The sequence below is a fragment of the Varroa destructor genome, unplaced genomic scaffold, assembly GCF_002443255.2.
Source record: "Varroa destructor unplaced genomic scaffold, Vdes_3.0 BEIS01000003.1, whole genome shotgun sequence".
Lineage (NCBI taxonomy): Eukaryota > Metazoa > Arthropoda > Arachnida > Mesostigmata > Varroidae > Varroa > Varroa destructor.
In genome coordinates this window covers 57,101,570-57,121,613 of record NW_019211456.1, presented here as the reverse complement: position 1 = coordinate 57,121,613, position 20,044 = coordinate 57,101,570, and the positions used below count along the sequence as shown (strand labels likewise).

The 20,044-nt window shown below is 38.6% G+C and overlaps 1 protein-coding gene and 1 long non-coding RNA gene across 14 annotated transcripts in view; one reads left to right on the top strand and one right to left on the bottom strand.

Moving 5' to 3' along the window:
• LOC111247940 (uncharacterized) overlaps positions 1 to 20,044 on the bottom strand; it is a 39,336-nt gene that overhangs the window by 11,649 nt on the left and 7,643 nt on the right. For 11 of the 12 annotated variants that reach the window (XR_015323498.1, XM_086983308.1, XM_086983309.1 and 8 more), the window contains 6 exons: positions 18,219 to 18,461; positions 17,097 to 17,342; positions 16,524 to 16,810; positions 16,032 to 16,241; positions 14,852 to 14,995; positions 14,561 to 14,612 (listed from right to left, as the gene is read on the bottom strand). Coding sequence is in view for 11 of the 12 variants with exons in the window: in XM_086983308.1 (XP_086839434.1) it covers positions 14,561 to 14,612; positions 14,852 to 14,995; positions 16,032 to 16,241; positions 16,524 to 16,810; positions 17,097 to 17,342; positions 18,219 to 18,461 (1,182 nt within the window). In the remaining variant the exon portion in view is untranslated. The remainder of the gene's footprint in view (positions 1 to 14,560; positions 14,613 to 14,851; positions 14,996 to 16,031; positions 16,242 to 16,523; positions 16,811 to 17,096; positions 17,343 to 18,218; positions 18,462 to 20,044) is intronic. The other variant, XM_086983314.1, reaches the window with a different exon arrangement.
• On the top strand, positions 1,385 to 18,224 carry LOC147757181 (uncharacterized). 2 transcript variants are annotated; one of them, XR_015323501.1, is made up of 3 exons: positions 1,385 to 2,040; positions 2,412 to 3,198; positions 17,866 to 18,224. It is a non-coding gene; the product is annotated as an uncharacterized LOC147757181 (long non-coding RNA). The 2 variants fall into 2 exon arrangements; XR_015323502.1 differs by lacking the exon at positions 17,866 to 18,224 and having other exon boundaries at positions 1,385 to 1,896; positions 2,412 to 3,156.

Genomic DNA, 20,044 nt, shown 5'->3' with positions numbered 1-20,044 from the left:
ATACTGAAGACACACACGGCAGTGCATTGTGGTGAAGAAGTAGCTGAGGAGCGCATTTCAAGGAGTGTAGCAATAGCTCATCGATTTTTGTTGATTATTCCGTTGAAGAGTAATGACGATATCTGTAGCGGCACCGAGGAGGATAACAACTGTTCTCGATCTCGATCAGATATCGACAGCAGAATGTCAATGTGAATGCATTTATATGGATGTCCAGTACATAAAGCCAGCATGCATATATATATATATATATATATATAAGATACGAAGGACGGCACAGAATGGGAGATAAGGAGATCATAACCGTTTTTCGATAAACCTTAATGAAGACTTTGGTAAAAACAAAGGGTAGGGCGGTCATGAAGTTGTGTGGCACATAATGACGGGCATTTTAATGTAAAGTTCGCGGCGTTGGTTATAATGACCTTTGCTGATATCTGAAAGGCGAGCGTTCGCTAAATATCGAGTTGGGTGTCCGTATTTGTTCACAGGTATTAAGGATTAGCAGCCTTTTAAAACTGTCACTCTATGCCCCTGAAAGGTTGTGACACTCTTTGACAGGAGGTTGTAGTTATGACCAGTCGCCTAATGAGGAAAGAAAATGCAAAATCGTATTCGGCCTACCGCATACAGTATATAGATGGTACTCGTGCGCTGGGCTTCACGTATCGTCGAGCTGTCATCAACGAAGCTGTATTGCCGGCTAGCAGGCCAATATTAGATAAGAAAAAATGCGTCCATAAATGAATAGTAATATTTCGCTCTAGCGAGGAGCGGTCACATGCCAGCGATGCTTAGAAATGTACTTACATAATTGTATGCCGTCGTATCCAGCAGTGGTCAAAGAGACGGCCTGAACTGACTTGCTTCGGTAAAAGAGTTCAAGAGCTAAACTGGCTTTAAAAGTAGCCAAACTTTAGTGTAACCGGTGAATCCACTAAATTTGCATAAATTGGCCATTGCTGAGCGGATGGAATACAAATAGGAAATGTTTTCATTTGTTTAATTATTTAATTTGCAGTCAGTTTGTGTATGCAAAACTGCATATAAAGCGTGTTTTCTACCTTTTATCGCACGTATACTTCAAAAGCAAATGAATGCGCAATACATGAAAGGAAGAAAAAATATTTGGACCAAAATATAGAATGAATCGCTGAGTGCTGCTTTTAAAGGTAATTAAACATGAAAGTACGCGTTAGTGTTTACAATAGGATAATTAGTAAACTCGTTCATTTATATTATTCCGTATGATACTTCTTATGTCGTTTCCTGTGTTCAGTTTCTTTCAAAGATTAGAGCTGTATTTGCTATTATAGTCGGTTTTAAATAAACTTACATTATGAAAGCGCATGCCGTTTTCATAGAAAAACTCGAATATGCGTATGATGCTTTGCCCTTGTGACAAGCAGTTAACTCGAATATATGAGTTACCCTTTATGTTCTTGTGGAAGCCTTCAAATCAAGTTTAATAATGAACGAAGGAAACAAGATAGATATCAGTTGCCCCGAATGGGTCATTACTACGTGCAACTGCGTGCTGGCACCGAGTCAGTTGTGCGCGTACCGTGTGGACCATGCAATCGCTAGAACGCACCCTCCGGCCTTGTCCAAGAAGCACAGTACGTCACGCTCCCGTCCTTGCCCAATCCTGTCGCTGACGACTTCATCAGTGCACTGTCATTAGCACGGTAGTTAAGCAGCCGACTTCGTACATGTGTGGAAGGTCTCGTTTGGTGAAGATTTGCTTGTGCCGAAGACGAGCGAGGAATACGTTGTGAAATACCCTGATTAGTTAAGCCATCCTTGGTCCATGAACTACCAGTGACTGAGAGACTTGAACTCTGCGATGTAGTAGGACGAGCTATGTTCGTAGGCTCCTCTTCGCTATACCAACGGGTTAGTCTACGCGAATTTTCCGTGTTTTCTCCACCCAAAAGTGACGAAGTAATAGAAGATTCGTGTGGATCTCCATCATCATCAACTTTAGCGGCTCCGGCTACTTTAGAGGATTGTTTCTGTAATATCATCAGGGTCAAATATGTAAATACTCATGACAAAACAAAATCATAATTGCGTTTGTTTTACATTCAGCCGGCGATTGGTACCTATATAAGAACGCTAAACTAAGAATGCCTATATCTGTGTAAATATTAGGAAGTAAATCATAGCCTTTTTCCTTAGCTTATGCATGATTCGTATTAAAAAAAACTACGCAATCTTACTGTAAATGGGAGGACATTTATAATTTATAGGGACCTTACTTCTATAATATGACAATGACTAAGTGGTTGGCGCCTCATCCAAGTGCACCATATACGTAAAAACTTCTGGCGTGATTATAATTTCCTAAACTTAAGCACTTCTTCTCTCTCATTTCATGTGTGCCACACACCATCCACAAAAACTTGCAGAACCAATCACTTGGACCAATGCATTGGAACCAATTCGGCCTATAGTGGGCCCGAATTTCTTCGGTCCGAGTTCAAATTCTTCTTAGCCGTTCTGCAACCTTCCGCGTGATCACTAGTTGCAGTATTACAGAAAAGGTGTTGCGGTTTTCAAATGCTATTTGAAATAAAATATGCTTTAAGTAAATGCATGACAATGTACCTAGTTTGTCGCATATATGGGCTTTTTACAATCAGAATCTTTTGTTAGATTTAAGGGGTATTTTTCAAATACTGGGATTTGCCGTTTTTGTATATCTATGCAATACATACAATGGTTTTGTTCTATTTTAGATGTAAGGTAAATATGCGCCACGTGTTAATTACGTTTTGGTAATGGCGCTAATTGTTCGAAAAAGAGCAAAATGTCTTATGGATAGTTCTTTTATTAATCTAAAATGTGTGTTCGACTGCGTTGAGGTATTTTTAAAGTATGTAGTGGTAATTCGATCTCTGCTTCGAACCAGGAGTTAGAGAATCTGTCGCACTTATGACCCGCAAACGTTTTATCTTATAGCTCTCCTATATTTAATCGTAGGCTTACCCTAAAACAGTATATGGCCACGTTACAGGTAGAGTTTCTAATTATGCGTGTCTGGATGCTCATTACGCTTTTTCCTTACGGCGAAAAGATGCTGTTACGCTATTTTAGGTCTGCCGGCGCAAAGCAACAAACTTCAAGTAGCAAGTCAAGGCACGGCCGTCACGAGTACTTTGTGCTCAAGATGGCCCCACGGCCATGACTACGACGGTATGTTAATAAGTAAAGATAGTATAAGCAGACGCCTGTGTGTAGTATTTAACAGCCCTCAATACACTAAGCAATGTTGGAGAAACTTGTTACACATATAATGTATTTGTTGACAATTTTAGACGCAATATATTTTTGCCTTCGACTTTATGGATACTGTGTTATGACTCATCGATATAAATTTTTCGCAAACAATATTAGTCACAACTTTGTATCTCTACAAAGTAGAAAGCTGTTATAATTTACTAGTGTTTTAATACTGTCACGCGGCCATCCTTTATGTAGGCGTAGGTAAAAAAAGGCTATATGTAGGCTGTGGTAGCAGCGTGATTGTAACAAAGTGCTCTCTGCACACGTCTCTTAGAAACAAGCATCAAAAGATGCCATAAAATTCATTCATTCTCATTTTTCCCTGATAAGGAGCTTTAATATTGTGACGTAGACACCGAAATCGCGCGGAAATAATTTTAGCGCCTACCTAGCGGAAGCGCTCATTAGCTTTTAAACTAAGGATTTTTTTCATGGTTTTGAAAACTGACCTCAATGTTTTAGTAAAAAAATAGATATCCTGAAATAGGCGTCGTCTAAATTATAAACTTGGTATCAAAAAACGAAAATAAAAGAACGAAACTCAATAAAATAAATTTACAGTGTTACCTAAATAGTACAAATATCAGCCTAAGCTTTGTATACACAGATTGAATTAGTAACCATTCGCACAACCATATGAACACTCAGTCGTTTTCATTGCGCATGTCGATTTCGAGACGAATTTTAATTGATATAAAGTAGCTGATGCGCATGATACTCAGCGAAGCACTTCGCAGCAAGGGGCGAACAATGAATCAAACAATAATAATACAGAAAATTTCGTCTGCTAAAGTTTTGAATGACCTAAATACTGGCACATTGGCAAACTGCTCTTTTTTTCAAAGTTTTAAAGAAAGGTTTTTCAAAGTTCAGGTAAAACACTGAAGCTTGTATAGCTATCGTAGCTATCCATTCTGGTATAAATAATTATCCACGGCTAATTTTGATCCATACTCGTGATTATCCGCAATGTGTTGCATAAGTAGACAATATTGTTGTTTGTCCGAACGAGGGTCAATAAACTTGTGAAAATCTTTTACCGACACAAGGACAAGTGGCCCGTTGTTGACGGCAGCGACGTGTGCCACGTTAGTTTAAATTTATGCAATTACGCATCCTTACTAGGCTGAATTGTATTTTGAGGTTATTTAGCTTTCACAATCTTGTCTATAAAATTAGCATTTAACTGCATTCGGTTTCATATATATTCGAAACGCAGTCACCAGTGTAGCCCCCAGGTCGGCCATACTAATCAATAAATGTAGTCATTTTTATAATGTATGCAAGTTGCTTTTCAGCCTACCTGTAGCAGAGAAACGTGCTGGTTATTTTCCCTATTTATCTTTTAAATGCAAAATGCTTGGCCCCGAATAATGCTACCTTTTTGAAATTTAGTCGAATAAAAAAAAATCCAGTAATGCAAACTGGACAGCATTTCTGAACTGTGTACGTATGTTCTGTGAATTAAAGTTTTGTCAGTGTAGTTTTTTAAAGCCTAAGTTCTTTTACTAGAAAAAATGTAGTGGTCCATATAGTTTCTGAGCCATACAGCGTGACCTTTTCGTGCATAACATTTAAAGCACGTATGATACCTAGATGGTAAGAGGTGAGACAATGGTACTTTTATTAGTGCTGACTTTATATAGTTGTTAAGAAAAATGTAAATCGTGTAAGAAAAATTTGGAGCTTAATAATGTTTTACATGCTGAGATATATGTATTTTTTCCTTTTTGTTGTAGCCAGTTTCTCCTTCCAATCTTATGCGATTGTAACAAAGAGGCACTTGTCCGCATTTCGTTGGGCTTTATCCAACAAATATGTATGTGTATCCAGTGCAGGCTTTAACTGTTTTTGATTATCACAATATATCGAAGCAAGCATGTACTCCTTTACAAACAAGCATTATCGGTATCGTTAAAAATATACTTCTTTGTTCCCGGCAATTATGACTACCTTGAGAAACCAAATTTCACCCTACATATTTAGTATGCATAAGCGTACTCTGGTTAGCCTTTGATGAAGCCTCAGCCCTGCAAGAAGACTATTTTGTCAAAACTGTCTTAACCAGAAATATGTAGCAGTTGCCAATTTTTTTTTCCTAGCATTTTCATCATTATCATCGTCAGTAGTAGCACTACGCCGTCATTGCTATTATAACTACCAAGACAGCCGTTATTACTGTTACTTTTATTGTCATAAAATATGAGCGATATATAGTTAGGTGTGAATTATCAAGTCGAGGAAAGGAGTGACTTTCGAAGTATATCATAATCTAATACAGACAGGACGGAAGTCAGAAATCAGCATGAAGCTCCCAACGTCCATTTTATTTGCAGCGCCGCGTTTGTCCCTTCTTCACGAACAGTTGCGATACGCCGCCATGATATTCCCTCGTAGCGGTTTTTCCCCATCACAAACCCCTTCAACCGAAAATAATAAAGCTCCTATTCTGCTGGTACCAGGGAGACGCCTATCCCGAACTTTGGTCGCGCTCAGTCGCATAGTCTGTTAAACTTATCGCACGGTCTTTCAGTCTTTCTTCCTCTCTGGCTTTGATTATAGATAGAGAATATGCTTGGTCCACCCGTTTCCTCGTCGAGTCGACAGCTCACCGTCCATTACACATGAAAAAATCACGAGACAAGCACTAACATTAGCCAGACGGCAAAGCTGCTAGTAAAACCGTGTTTGTTCATTCTGCAGAGCCGGTAAATAAGTCGCAAGTACATATTGAATGTATCGTTGCAACCTTTGAGGACAGCCGAGAAAGCTAGTGTATATTCTAGTGCGCACACTGTAAAGCTATTTAGCATCTGGCGGGTTGGTTCACGTGTCTTTTCTTGCTTTTGGCTTAATGTTACTTTTCGCTCTCGATTCCAGTCTGGTTTTGGCTTGCAGGACTCGCCGATCAGTCTCGTACATGGCGAATTGCAGGTCCTCCAACATCGCAGACGTTAAATTTGATAAGTGCTTGTTACGTCTTTTCATACGTTTCGCTTTGGTAACCCGAAGCAAAGGAAGACTCGTCCAAACTAAAGACAGCGATGTCGCTAGTTTAGTTGTTTACAAAGTAAAATCAAAGTTACAACGCAAAAATTTTACGAAGTACAATGAACAAACTATTAGACGTAGGCGCTCTAATATCTCCCTATTACTATCCATTTTGTCATTGTGACAACTTCGTCATATCGAAAAAATCCGGTAGCAACGATAAGCTGCCGCACGTCTAGAAAAGGGTTCTGGACGGAATAAATGTTTGTTGCCTACTAGCGGGTGAGAACGGCAATCGCAACAGTGATAGGAACCAGCATAAACAACAACCGAATAGTGTTGATAAAATTATCAATAGATGAGAGTGCTTTGTTCGCATATCTTTTCTTTCAAAGCATTTGTTATTGCCTTTCAAGTATTACCGATCCTCCTGGCTTCGGCCCGAACAGAATAATGGCTAAAATATGTATGTAAACAGAAAAAAGCAGATAGCTTCTCCGAGTACGTATAACGTGATGTTCAAAACAGAAGAAAAATAATAGCCATAACAATTTTCACTTAGTTCAGAAGTAAAACGAACGTACTAAACAAGAGCCTTTCATAAGGGATAAGCCCCTATGTCAAGCAAAGCCCGAGCATGCGAAATAATTCTGTTAATTAATGTTAATTGCTTGGACATCAGAGGAGTTTCATGGCGACTCTTTTGGCCCGCTTCATATAAGGAAATTTTACAGTTGCGATAACAGACTTTCTCTTGTGGCTAGCCAAAAACCGGCCAAATCCTGTGTCTTCTATTGCACTTCCAGTCTAGAGGGATTATACAATACGATAGGTTTGTAATAACTTCTAGAAGCTACGGACTGGAGCTGTTTGGTCGACTTCGAACTCTGCCAGAGCCTTTCAGTCCAATTGTCCTTGAGACACTGGGATCGTTTGCCTGTCTTTCGAATTGTCGTCTTTAAGATCGTTCTCTTCGGTAAATAATATGTCTGTTTATTTCAACCTTCGGAGCCCTGGTTCTTTAATTACACAGTCCAAAGGAACCGACTTCTTTTTTTGAGAAAGATTTAATGTTATGTTACGTTATGTCTTAAAATTCTTAGTATACATCTGTCAAATGTCCTGATAATTCTAACAGTTGCATATGCTCTTCATATTTATTGTCTTTCTGTAAAGGATAGTACGAAGTGTTTTTAATGCTAGGCTGGAGTCTAAAGGGCCTTTTAAGCGTTGTAAGCTGATTGTCTGATAGTTATCAGTAGAAAGTTCATCGAGACAATGTGACCATATATTATGACCTATATTATGACCAGCATTTTTTTACTTAGTTCGGGTCTCCGGTCGCATTCAAATTTAGACAGCCATGGTATAATTTTATTAACCGGCATTATTTTAACCGGTATTATTTTATTAATTATTATTAATATTATTAATTATGGTAAAGCTTTTTGTTAGTAGGGTCCTTGAAAATTTACTAAATATTGATATGAATCAGACCTGATAAACGAATCTGCTGCTGTGTTTTCAGGCAATTACAACAGCAAAATACACTTTTACATATATAATCGGCAAAGACCACTTAATCTACAAAAAGATTGTTATCGTTGCCTTATAGTACAACGACTTAGAAATTACACATTTAACACTTACGTTTTACTGAGGTAAACGGCACTCATAATGCTTTTGTTGCATAATTTATACAGCAAAACGTAGAAATTCAAGTTGAACTAATTGTTTTCTTTGTGTGATAGTTATACAATGGAAGTATAGATCTATACACATGTTACAACATTACCTACGATATGGTGTCGCGCACCTCCCCGCTAAACCATAGTGCTAATACCGATTGTATCTTTTGAAAGCCTAACTGGTCGAAACGGGACTGCATACGGCTACAGTGACAGCAACGATGTCAAACCGAATGCAAAAATAAGTTCGCTAACGTTGTCGCCTCGCGCGTCGTAGTTCCAATTTATTCGGAAAGGGCTCTGTCGAAGCGATAATGGAGCCTTATTGCGGGCTCTTAGACAGGCTACTAGAATATGGTGTCCATCTGGGTTTAAGGCTAACTGCTTACCCGGTTCAAACTTTCTTAGGCGAACCCTTTAAAGAAGCAAATTAAATTCATTATAGACGATTCATCCTCTCAGTGTGTGTGTATGTGACTGATCGAGTCATTATTATTACTCAGTTGCTTGCGTAGATTAACGTTTATCGATGCGACGCAGCCTCTTGAGGATAAACTCAGCGCTATATTTCGCTGTACCTCAGAGTTTAAAAATGTAGTAGTACTAGTAGTTAGTGGTGGTGATGATTAAGGTATCAGACAAGACAGAAGAGCGTGAAACAAGAAGAGGCTGACACGATACAGCGCAGGAAGCGCCGTAAACTAGAAGCGTAAAATAAAGTGAGCTAGTTTGACTAACGGCTGCTGGAGTGTTCATGTCATCTCAGGGACACTGCTGCTGTCGCTTCGGTGCGTCAGAGTAAACCACCTATCTTAATCCCGTTGTCCATTACATGGAGATACGTGTACAGGCGCGCGAACGCTTTCTCTTATAGATAAAAACAAAGGTACTCATCTGACAGACTGCGTCATCTGTTCCATCATTCACATCAGTCCCGTCTCGCATTTTCGTTAGGCTACGTTGACTGCCAATCAACACTTCGCCACATCTTTCGTTTTAGGCCTCAGTGTGAGATGTGTAGCGGTCGAGCCAAAATGGAAGCGATCTAACATTTGCAGTTTTAGAGAGGAAAAAGAGTAGGCGCTGGGAAATTGGGAACTGGGAATTGGAGATAAGAAAGCAGGGTGCTGCAGTGGCCAGAATCAACGGAGGAGTCGTGCTGGTGATCTAGCCGTAGACGATATTGCAAGTTTCAATAGATGTGATATGATAACTTATAGTAACATGTTCGATGATAAGGTGAATAAGAAAAGGAAAAAGACTCGAGAAGAATAATGACGTATTACTGCCTCACTCAGCACACTCAGTATAGTACGTATTGCCCACTGTACTATCACTGTGTTAGTAGCGTCTAGACACACATGGACGCACGCATTCCTACAGCTATGGGAACGGCAGGAATAAATATGACTGAACGCAACAAATCGTAAATCGTTTCATGAAAATGTAAAAGTTGAAAGTTTGAAAGCAGCAAAGAAACGATAGGGCCTTATTGAGACAAAATACTTTGCCACACGAAAAAAATTAGCTAAGCAACTTTGCCAGCTGATGGCTGATGATTGAAAGATGCACACCGAATCCGCTTACGAATATTGCTCAACATTAAATTTTTCGCATAGGATCATACGCGACTTGTACACCGATCTTGTTATGCGGTTCGTATGCGAACGTTCAAATACCTTCACTGAAATGGGACCGATCTGATGGCAAAGAGTTTTACCCAAAAATTTTTCTGGTGGCCCTCGAGCAAAATCTGCATAGATATCTAGCCCGTGAAACATATTGCGGCCTTTGAGTCCTTTATTACAATGTCCAACGGCTACAAAGAGAACTTACAATACCAAAGGAAAGTTAAGTGCACTCTGGTCGTTTATATATGGGCTATCAATTACGTGCATGGAAAGCGCACAAATCCATACTCTCGCACAGAATGATGCCCTGCAACACCCAGATGACGATAGCCGACCACTACCATTTTATAGAGTGGACTATGAAGGATGGAGATGAGAAAATGCGTCCAACGAGAGCGTAATAGAAGATAGTAGATGAAAAGGTAAAGCAAAATCGCAAAGTCTCCTGCGCGCACGACTCTGCGTGTAAATAGGCATATATATATGCATATATGGCATATATATATATGGAAGGGAATATCGCAATTGCGTTAGGTATTTCTCAAAACAATTGTTGTCTTTGTCCTCCTCCAAACCTTTAACTTTAGACAGCTTCCTAGCGTTAGGGACATACTTTGTCTCCAAATGTGTGGTACATCGAAATGAAGTAACGCCACAAAATGAATAAGGCAGATAAAATTGGTACCATTGAGCCCGGTGCTGCTATGTGACGCGAATGTTAAGAGGAAACCGGAAGTTTCTTGGAGTGGAATAATACGCTAAGGAGTGAGGTGATCAAGACAAAAGAGGATAAGATATTTGGCCGACAACTGCCGAGAGTTTTATTGTGGCTTATTGTATTGTACTCGAATATCAAGATAAACATGTATACACGTATTAGACCATAGATGGAAATGGTTTTACACTCCTTCTAGAACGCTCTCGCTTTATGATACAAACGATCGCCGTTGACAAACTCTATGTTTTTTCCATTGAGTATTTATTTTTAATGATTAAATGTCAAGAAAAGATTGATACTAATCAAGTATTCGGTACTAATAAATCTGCCCGCCACTACTTACGGCACGCAGCTGTTCCCGTCGAACAGCTTCGGTGCGTAGTTGGCGCGCTTCCGTTCTCTTCTCGAGTGTCATCTGAAATAGAAGAAAAGTATCCGGTATATAAGTACAGCGCGGTAATCCGAAAAGTTCCGTCGAGCCGCTAGGAATGTCAGGCTCAACGCAACGAAAAACACGAAACAATGGAAAACAGTAGTAACAACAGCGACGACAACAACAACAACAACAACAACAACAACAACAACAGCGACAACGATACTAACAACAACGACGAAGAGCTAAACAGATCATTTCTGGCGCGACATTGGTCCGTTACTTTTACTAGCGACATGCTTCCACTTCTGAAGTCCAATCTGGATGTCAAGCCATTTTATGGTTATCTAGGCTGATACAAATGCTCTGAACTATGCACAACTAGAATAGAAGCGCCCTGTTTATGTCTTAGGAATGTCACAGATGTCATTGGCGGCCTTGTTCAAGGCCCAGCCGGTAGTGCTTACTTCCGTTAACTCAATCACTGTTCTAAACTGAGCTGTTAGCAAGTACTTACCACTGGCGGAAGAATGGGTCGACCCCTCCATTTAATCATGGATTCGTACATGGCCACTGATCTTTAGCCGGCCGAGCATCTGTCCTGGCCAACCAACAACCTCTGCTTACAACCGGCTACACCATACTGAACCTTCCGTTAAAGTAACGGTGGGGTGATACTAAATGCTGAGCGCACACCCACCAAACCCCCGCTAACTGTAGACCGCGCGGGAAGAGCGCATCGGAAGGAATGCGCGGTAATTCAAAGGAAACGCGTAAAGCACCGTCCGGTGGTGAGGTCTTGTTCACTCAATTAGAAACATTTCAGAAGCACCAGGCGCTATTTATAATATCATTATCATGAAGGTAATATATTTATTAGCACTGTACAAAAATAGCAAAACGACAGAGTATTAAGACGCCTAATTGATAACAACATCATGATAAATGTAGGACAATTCCCCAGACGAGGAAGCCGGACAACATTCTTATTAGGGAATATGCAAAGGCATTTTTTTGAAGCATTTGACTCCAACGCAGAGAATAGATATACAAGAGTGGCTACAAAGCGGGCATCTTGTTCTAACGTCGTGTGTCTCATAAACCAAAAAAGTGATCTCGAATAAAATCATAGACCATGGTGAATTATTTGGCATATTTTTCATACGTTTTACATCTTTATTAACTATTATCTGGACAAATAATTTAATTCAAAAGATATTTCTTCAAGTCTTCACCTCAAATATATAGCAAGTCTTCAAGCCTCGCTTTTATTGTAAATCCATTACATACATAAACAATTTTTAATGGAATAGGTAAATAGGATTTTTGTACATTTGAAGTACACATGCGACATTTTTTTTTGTTTAGTAGGCCTTCAAGTAATGAAAATTTAAAAAGTAAACTATTTAGAACAACGTTAGTAGGTAATCGCAGAGCTGCTATAATTATAAAAATTGGTCGAAAGAGTCGTATGAAAACAATTTCGTCTTAGTTTTTTTTTACTCAAATGTTATCAGTAGTATTCGTACAGTCCTAATTGTAACTTAACCGGACTGTGATAAGAAAAGCCGATTTCTATTGAGTGTAGACTCTAATAAAAACTGGCTATACTCTAAGTATCCTGTCAATATGAAAAACCATTTAAAATGGACTGTATAATGTATGTGAGACCACTCCTTTTATCGCCGACCAACTTTGAATTTCTTTTGTAAGCCAATCCGTGCGGTAAAATACTTGACGGATCTATTGGGACATAAAACTCGGAACATTCAGTCTAGTTGTGAACCAGTAGGGACTATAGATAAATATTAGCCTTCAGATTCCTTTCAAAAAATGAATTTTGTTGCTTTTAGACACCCTGGTGATGTTATGCTGACCCGTTAAACGCTCAGCGCAGATCAAATATTACCGAAGAAAATAGGACCAGAAAAATTGATCGAACTGACTTTTTTAAAGTTCACGTTATCTCGTGCTATGAAGCGTACAAATAAATGAAGCGTGACGAAGTGTGATCTTATTGATGGTAGCTTAGAATTTTGTAGGATAAAAAATAACTTTACAATAATTAATACGTCACGTGATAGTGATAGACCAAAGTGCCAAAAATATCATATTCTATCGTTGCCATTAGTTAGACCTTCAATGAATTGATTCGTTCGTCAGCAATACTCTTACAGTGAAAAGTTGCTACTCATGTTGTGTTCATAGCCATTTACTATGGTATTACAAGCTAGATAGGCTGGCGAATCTGTTCCTTCTTAGTATATTTTAGTTATTACATACTATAATATAGTAAATGCCATGGTAATTTTATAATAAAGCGTAATTTATATCGAGTGAACTAGATAAATTGTTGTTGTTGGTTGGACAACAACATGGTTGGAAATTGGCACAGGTTATCTAAAAACAATTAGCGTTTCTTTTAATTAATTAAGTACCAGCACCTATTATAAGTGGACAATGTCGAGAAATTCACTGTTAAAAACACAATCTACTAGATTGATTGGTACATTTAGTTCCTTTGATTTCTAATCTGAATGTGCATTCGTGATTATTAATTGATTATTAATGAAGCTTATTACGTTAAGTTCTTATTCTAAGTTCTCATGTTAAGATCTATAAAGAGATCGTTTTGTTTTGCTAAGCTAAGAACGAAAAGAAACACAGCGTCACTTTTGAAGCCAATGAACATCGCAACATACAATTGCTATTTAGAACAATAGGGCTATTCATCTTTATTAATCTTGTCTAAGCTCTAAATCGAAAAGAACCGCCGCGTCGTACATAATATTGCGTGTCGAATGAGTTGATCAATTACTATAATAATAATAATAATAGTGATATTAACTCATCGACAAAAATAATTTACTAATAATCTACCACAGATACGGTAAGCGCGGTGATAATTGTATCACGCGATAAACATTTCAAGCGACACCACATAAGTGAACACATATCAAGTTAGAGCACTATATTTTATACAGTCAACGTTTATTTATTATATTAATAATATAATAGCTGAAAGACCTGATTACCAATTTATACGGCGCCAAATCGTCCATAACTATACTATGTACATAGTGACATACTTTCTATGTATATGTGTCACAGTTATGCAAAAATACATATTGCTATTACCTTTCCCATAGTCTTCTCACCCAGCCTAAGCCTAAAAGACCAGTATCGGTTTTGCGTTTATGATGTTGCCCATACTTGCCTAGAGAAGCACATGATGTTTTTGCTATTCGGCTCGGTATTCAGGATTTCGCAAAAAGGCAAATTTGTCGTGAATAATAAAAACACATACAAAAATGATAAGAGCGTTTTTTGGACCAAGTCCATGGGAGTTTAACAATTCTTAAGCTATCGCTAAGCAATGAGGGTACTACGCGCTGCATAGGTTGTCGTAATAGTAACACGATCAATCCGTACATAGCATTCGAACAATGATACCAATAGTAATGATTATAACGCGAAGTTGGCGGAGTCGTGTTGACGTCTTTTAGCCTTTTTGCTCGATTGAATTCATAGACTGTTGGGCATTGATGATAACTCGATCCAATCATCACAATAATACAAGAGGTCAAACCAAATACTGCATGAGGCGATTAATCCATATGACAGATGCATAATTTATCACACGTACTTCGTTGTTTTTCCTGTATTTTATAGAGTACTGTCTATAGTTCTATGTAGAATACCACGGCAAGCGCAGAAGCCTCCACCCACAAGCATAAACGATGAACAAATAGTGAATATTTTTAAAAGGCTGTTAGTTATCTTCAATAACAGGTTTTCCTGTGTGACACTAGGCCGAAAGAGGAATAAATAACAACGCATCAACAGAAAAAAACTTTATAGTTTTACAGACCGGAATTAGCCGGTGGTTGTGGGCTGAAGTCATAGTATCGCGCCCCGTTTACCTGCAATAAACCGACCAAACCTTTCCATGTAAGAATTGCTTTTAACGGACGGACAAACTGTTTTGCCAAAAGAAACATATTCTCCGAATAACAGCTGATTACTGTATCGATATTTTTTAAATTATGCAGTCTTCAGAAATAAACAAATTCGTGTTTGTACACGTTATTAGTTCTACCAAATGTTCTATATGAATAATGACCTTTCTACATGTGAGTGGATTAAACAAAGCCTTCCATACCGAATAGTCGTAGTCTAATACGAACTGAGGCACATTTAGTTGATCCGGAGAGATGTTTAAATAAAGGTACTCAATTCCACCCAGGAGACGAACCTTGCGCGACAGTCCAGACGTTGTAATTGTCGTAAACCACCACATGCTTAGCTAAAATGCAGAGTAAATAATAATAACAATTCACTAGTATATCAAATATAAGGAAAAGTTCGTCTATGAATTTTACAAAGTACGATCGAATGACTTCTCCTTCATAAGTGTTAGAATTACAAAATATAGGAGCATATAGTGAGATGAGATTTGCACGGATAAATTATTTTCGTGCACTTCAATGCACCTTTTAACCAGAAATTTTGCAACCTTAAAATTCTTATTTAGTGTATGTCCGAAATCAAATAAAAGTAACATAGTCGAATACCGTCGTATTTTGTTCAGATTCTCGGGAAACAACGGCAATAGTCAGACGGAGCGCTTCCGTGCAAAAGAGGGGCCCATAGCAACACGTTGCGTTACACTTTTGGGTTGCCTAGCTACCGTCGATCAATTGGCAAAGTTGTATTTGCAAACACACCTTGAAAGTTGTGTGAAAGATGTAATTTTCGCATGAAAAGAGCGAACACCATATGAAGTACGAGCTTATGCCCTTTTTGGACAAACGGTGTAGCTGGTTTAGGACGTAAGCCAAAAACCATGTATTTTAACTGATTTTTCGAATGCGAGGAGCTGCTAAATATCTTGAGCGCTTCTGTCAAAGACACCGAAAGAATGCAAAATTTAGTTAGATCGATTTGACTCTGATCGAAGAAACTGGCTTCAGTACTTTTGTACGGAAACATCCTATACGTGCTACTTAATATGTCCTGCAATCAGGAGGGCTTGGAAAAAGGTTAAAAGCCAGCCCATTTGGAGCCTGAATATGGTAACTGGTTAGAAAACGACAGCCGAACGGTCAAGGTGATATGATGTAATGCCTTCGAAGACTAACAGTTAGTTATCATCTGTGGAATGGAGCGTTTGTCCTTTTGTAAGCAAGAAAAAAACCATTGTGATATGCTTACGACGATTCACAAAACAGTCAAGTCTAACATATTGATAGGGTTTGTCACAGATTCATTCTGAGCGGTGGTTTGAAATTCAGTGAAAAAGTACGTAATAGATTTTCGCCAAGAGCAAGTCGGATAAATACCCTGCTCCAAAGTGTAGGATGGACGATGTACATCAGCTGGAGATTCTTCTTATATCTGTAGTCCAGCGTCTGGTAGAACTCTCGCAGTTGTGTATATGACATGTAATTACGGTTGCCGGTGCAGGAGTGTAGATAGACAACTACGAACGGCTGGGCAACCTCCTTGTCCATCAAACGGATTATATAGCAGCATAGCGCTTCAAAGGAGACCTGAATAGATTCATAATGGATGTATGACAACAGAGCAACAGAGATGATAGTGACACTTTTCATGCACAGTTTACTTCATGTCTGGCACTATTCGAGCATGATCATGGTAGTTTAGCCAAAGGGCTAACAGCGGGCTTTTTCAGTGTAGACACATGTTACAAGTAATAGATATTATACGTTAACTATATGTTTCACAGGATTGATAGTAGAGTACGAGAAAATCTCTCATACATATCGTTTATGCCGCCAAAGGCTTCACAGAAAAATGAACGATGTCATTACCTCTTTCGGAGCGTAATTCCTTCCGACAAATATGAACACGGTCCTTCCGAATTTGTCCACACCAGAACGGTAAATAATGTTGGCCTCGCGGATTTCGCGGAAATCCATTTCTTTTGCTTTTCTTAAAAGACGTTCATAACGGTTCTTGCGAGACACCTCAGAGGTTAGACTGTCCGCTTCATGCTGACGATATTTCCGCTTGTTATCAACATCGTGTTGCATTCGGGCAAATGACGATTTGCCCACACATACGGACATGTCAAGATCTTCAAAATCAGGTGGATTCTCTGAAAATGACAAAAGCAAATGAGCAATACGCTTTTGAAAACTATATAACAATGTATTAGTATAACACTTTAAAAAAAACCGTAAAATGTTTTTTTTTTTTCATTTGTATCATGTACAGTTCTCTACAGCTTCAAATAAAACAACTAGACTAAGATTTTTTTATTCCATTAATAACTTATAATGGCAAGCTAAAAAACGAGATCAAACGTCAAATAGTTATAAAACGGTACAGAAAGCACAGAAAATGTCGTCCATTTTTAGACAAGATAGATAAAACATACGTACCCCCTGTGCGAAAGAAGGGTGTATCTTGTATGCGAATCTGTCGCTCCGGTATAACGGGCTCGCCGTGCTTGCCTCCGAGATCCCTGGGTAAGCCATGCATAGCGCGTCGCTGCTCGGCCTTTGTACGGGGAAAATACAGTGGTAGAAGTAGCGAATAGATTTCCAGATCGACCTTATCCAAAAGAAGAACTATACGCTGCACGCATGGGTCCTGAACGAACTCCTCCAGAAACCTTCGGATAGTTCCTACACAAGGATAAAAAAAACACAAATTTACTGTATTGAATAATTGTATTAAATTGTGTTAAATACTCACGGACTAACACAATATGCCTAAAATATATTTGGCTGTAATGCTATCACCAGTCAGTCAAATGTAAGATAATTTATGGTCCATATACCATTTACATATCTGCCTACAACAAGCCGCATGGCCATGCGGCGAGATACAAGCTTTTCATAAATTTATTCATTAACATTAATCTTGATTATCATTCATTATATTTATTTTTTTCACATGGACTATAAAAACATACCTAGATTATGTACCACCTCACACACAAACATTTTAATTTCAATCATGTTACCGCTAAGTTTTCCGGTATGGAACACTGTACGTTCCATATATATTTCCGTATATATACATTTAAACTAGGTAGCTTTGTTGTCAAATGCCAGGCCTGAATAAGATAATTTTGACACAGCGAATATACAAATATAGGATAGGGGGATTCTGACAGAATGTGGGTTTTTGTTTTAACGTTTCCAGGTACCATCAAGCGTTCACAATCAGGCGTCTATAGAAAATCTACAATAGAAAGTAACTGATTCGCCATCAGCTGTGTGCACCGAAAACAAGTAGAGATAATGGTTACCTTACTCTGCATTGTCGTAATACACGCCCTAATACTGTTTAAGGAATCAGTTTATTCAAGTGCGTTTAAGTTAATTTGTTGGTTCCCATATTTTTAGGATTTAAAAGCTGTTATCGTCGATTATTCCGTCCCATATGCAACAAGCAACATTGCAGCATAATGGTGACGAAATTCGACTATATTACGTAGTAGGAAATGTAGTAACGCAACAAAAATAAAATAATAGTAATTATAAACGTCTACCCACGTAGAGCAATGTGTGCGCCTTCGACCGGTGGGAAGCCCCTCCTTGAAGAGTGAAGTGGAGGAATAGCCAAAGTGGATATGTTGTGTTCTTTCATGAGAGATAAACTGCTTCGATAGGATGAATACAACGCACTCTCGGATGCTGAAAGATATCGTTGCTGATACTTTGGGCCCACCGTATGGACTACGTATTGGCAAAGAAGATCGTAACCTGATGTTATCCTCGCTTCGCCAGTACGACATGCTGAAAAACGAAAGCACACTATTACATGAAAATTTCATATAGATATTCATACCGATTATTTTATAACGCGGTAGTGTATTCATCTAGCAGTAATATGATATAGGTGCATCTTGAATAAAAGAATTTGAAAAAAAAGCCCTATTATATTAATTATATATAAGCTATATTCAAAAGTCCTATGCTGAAGCCGTTAAGACGATACAGGGAATCTATAGTAGGAAGATACTTGTAAGCCGACACATTTTTCCGCTATTATCCTTCAGTATGTCACGTATAATATAAAAGTAATGGCCCCAATATGATGAAATTAGTTATTTCACGTGAATTAGTTGTAAAGAAAGTGTATTCGACATCATTTAGCTTAACCTGCGTACTTTCGACTATAAAAGTGGTATCAGCAATTGCTTACCCTTATTTTACACTGGGTTTCAGAAAAAAATGATGGTTTCAGATTCAAGACAAGGAATTTTGATATAGTGCCCGAATGTCCCACCTCTCCCTTCCGTACCAAAAACATTCACGGGGTGCTTTGTCGAGTAACAAATCGCACTCATGATTAGAGTTATATCTCGTCGCCTATGGTCTTTATCTCTGCCAATGTGTCTAATGCGTATGTATTGCAGAGACTACCTGCATAGAGCTTTACTCATTCGTGCCCTGTCTAAATGGATAAGATAACGCAACAAAAAAGCGACAGATCTAGCATTAGTCTGAACGCCAAGGCCAGTTTTAGACAATTTCGAAACCCTGCCATAAATGAAATGACAGTATTTGAACAGAAAGGTGTGGTTCCTCCAGGCAATTCATAATAATCATTTATTTACACTATCAGAATCAAAGGCAACAACAGATCTTCAACGCTAACACTGCAATGAGACATTTGAGCTGCTGCGGAAATCGTTGGACAATCGGAATAAAGAAATTCTGAGGTCATTGGTCAGCTGGCCTTTAAACATGGATAAAATTAATTACGGCCGGACTGGCCGTTTTCAAATAAAGGTCCAAATATTCAGTGCAAAGCACAAGTTTTGTATACTTATTTGGACGCTTCTCTGTGAGTGCGTTCTGTATCTAGTGACCTGTTTATGCAATGTATATATAAATAAATTTACGTTAGTCGTCGAATTATGCATGACTGACACAAAGTTTTGCTAAATGGGACCTTGGATAGAAATCAACGAGTAATGAGGATCCAAAGAAATTCATTAAATCATTGCATTAGGCGAATACAGTGATGGGTGCCCGAGATGTGGCTTTAATGTCTGAGGTAAACTGTGCTGAGTTGTTGCCTTACTGTTTATTTATTGCATTGGACTAAACTTAGTTTTATAAAGATTCATAAGGAACTATGATGAAGCATATTAGCTTTCATATGTCAAGACACTAAAAAAGATTGTTAGGAAGATATTCTCGAAACTCTAACTGCATAGTGTGAAGACCTGGTGACTCGCAGACTAAGAGCACTGCGCAGCTTCGTAAAGCCTAACTCTTAGTTAGTTTAGTGCATGACTTTTTTTTCTGTTCTACTTCTCGAAGTTTAGCGATCATTACAGCACTAAAGACTGATCCGAAACCCCTCCGAA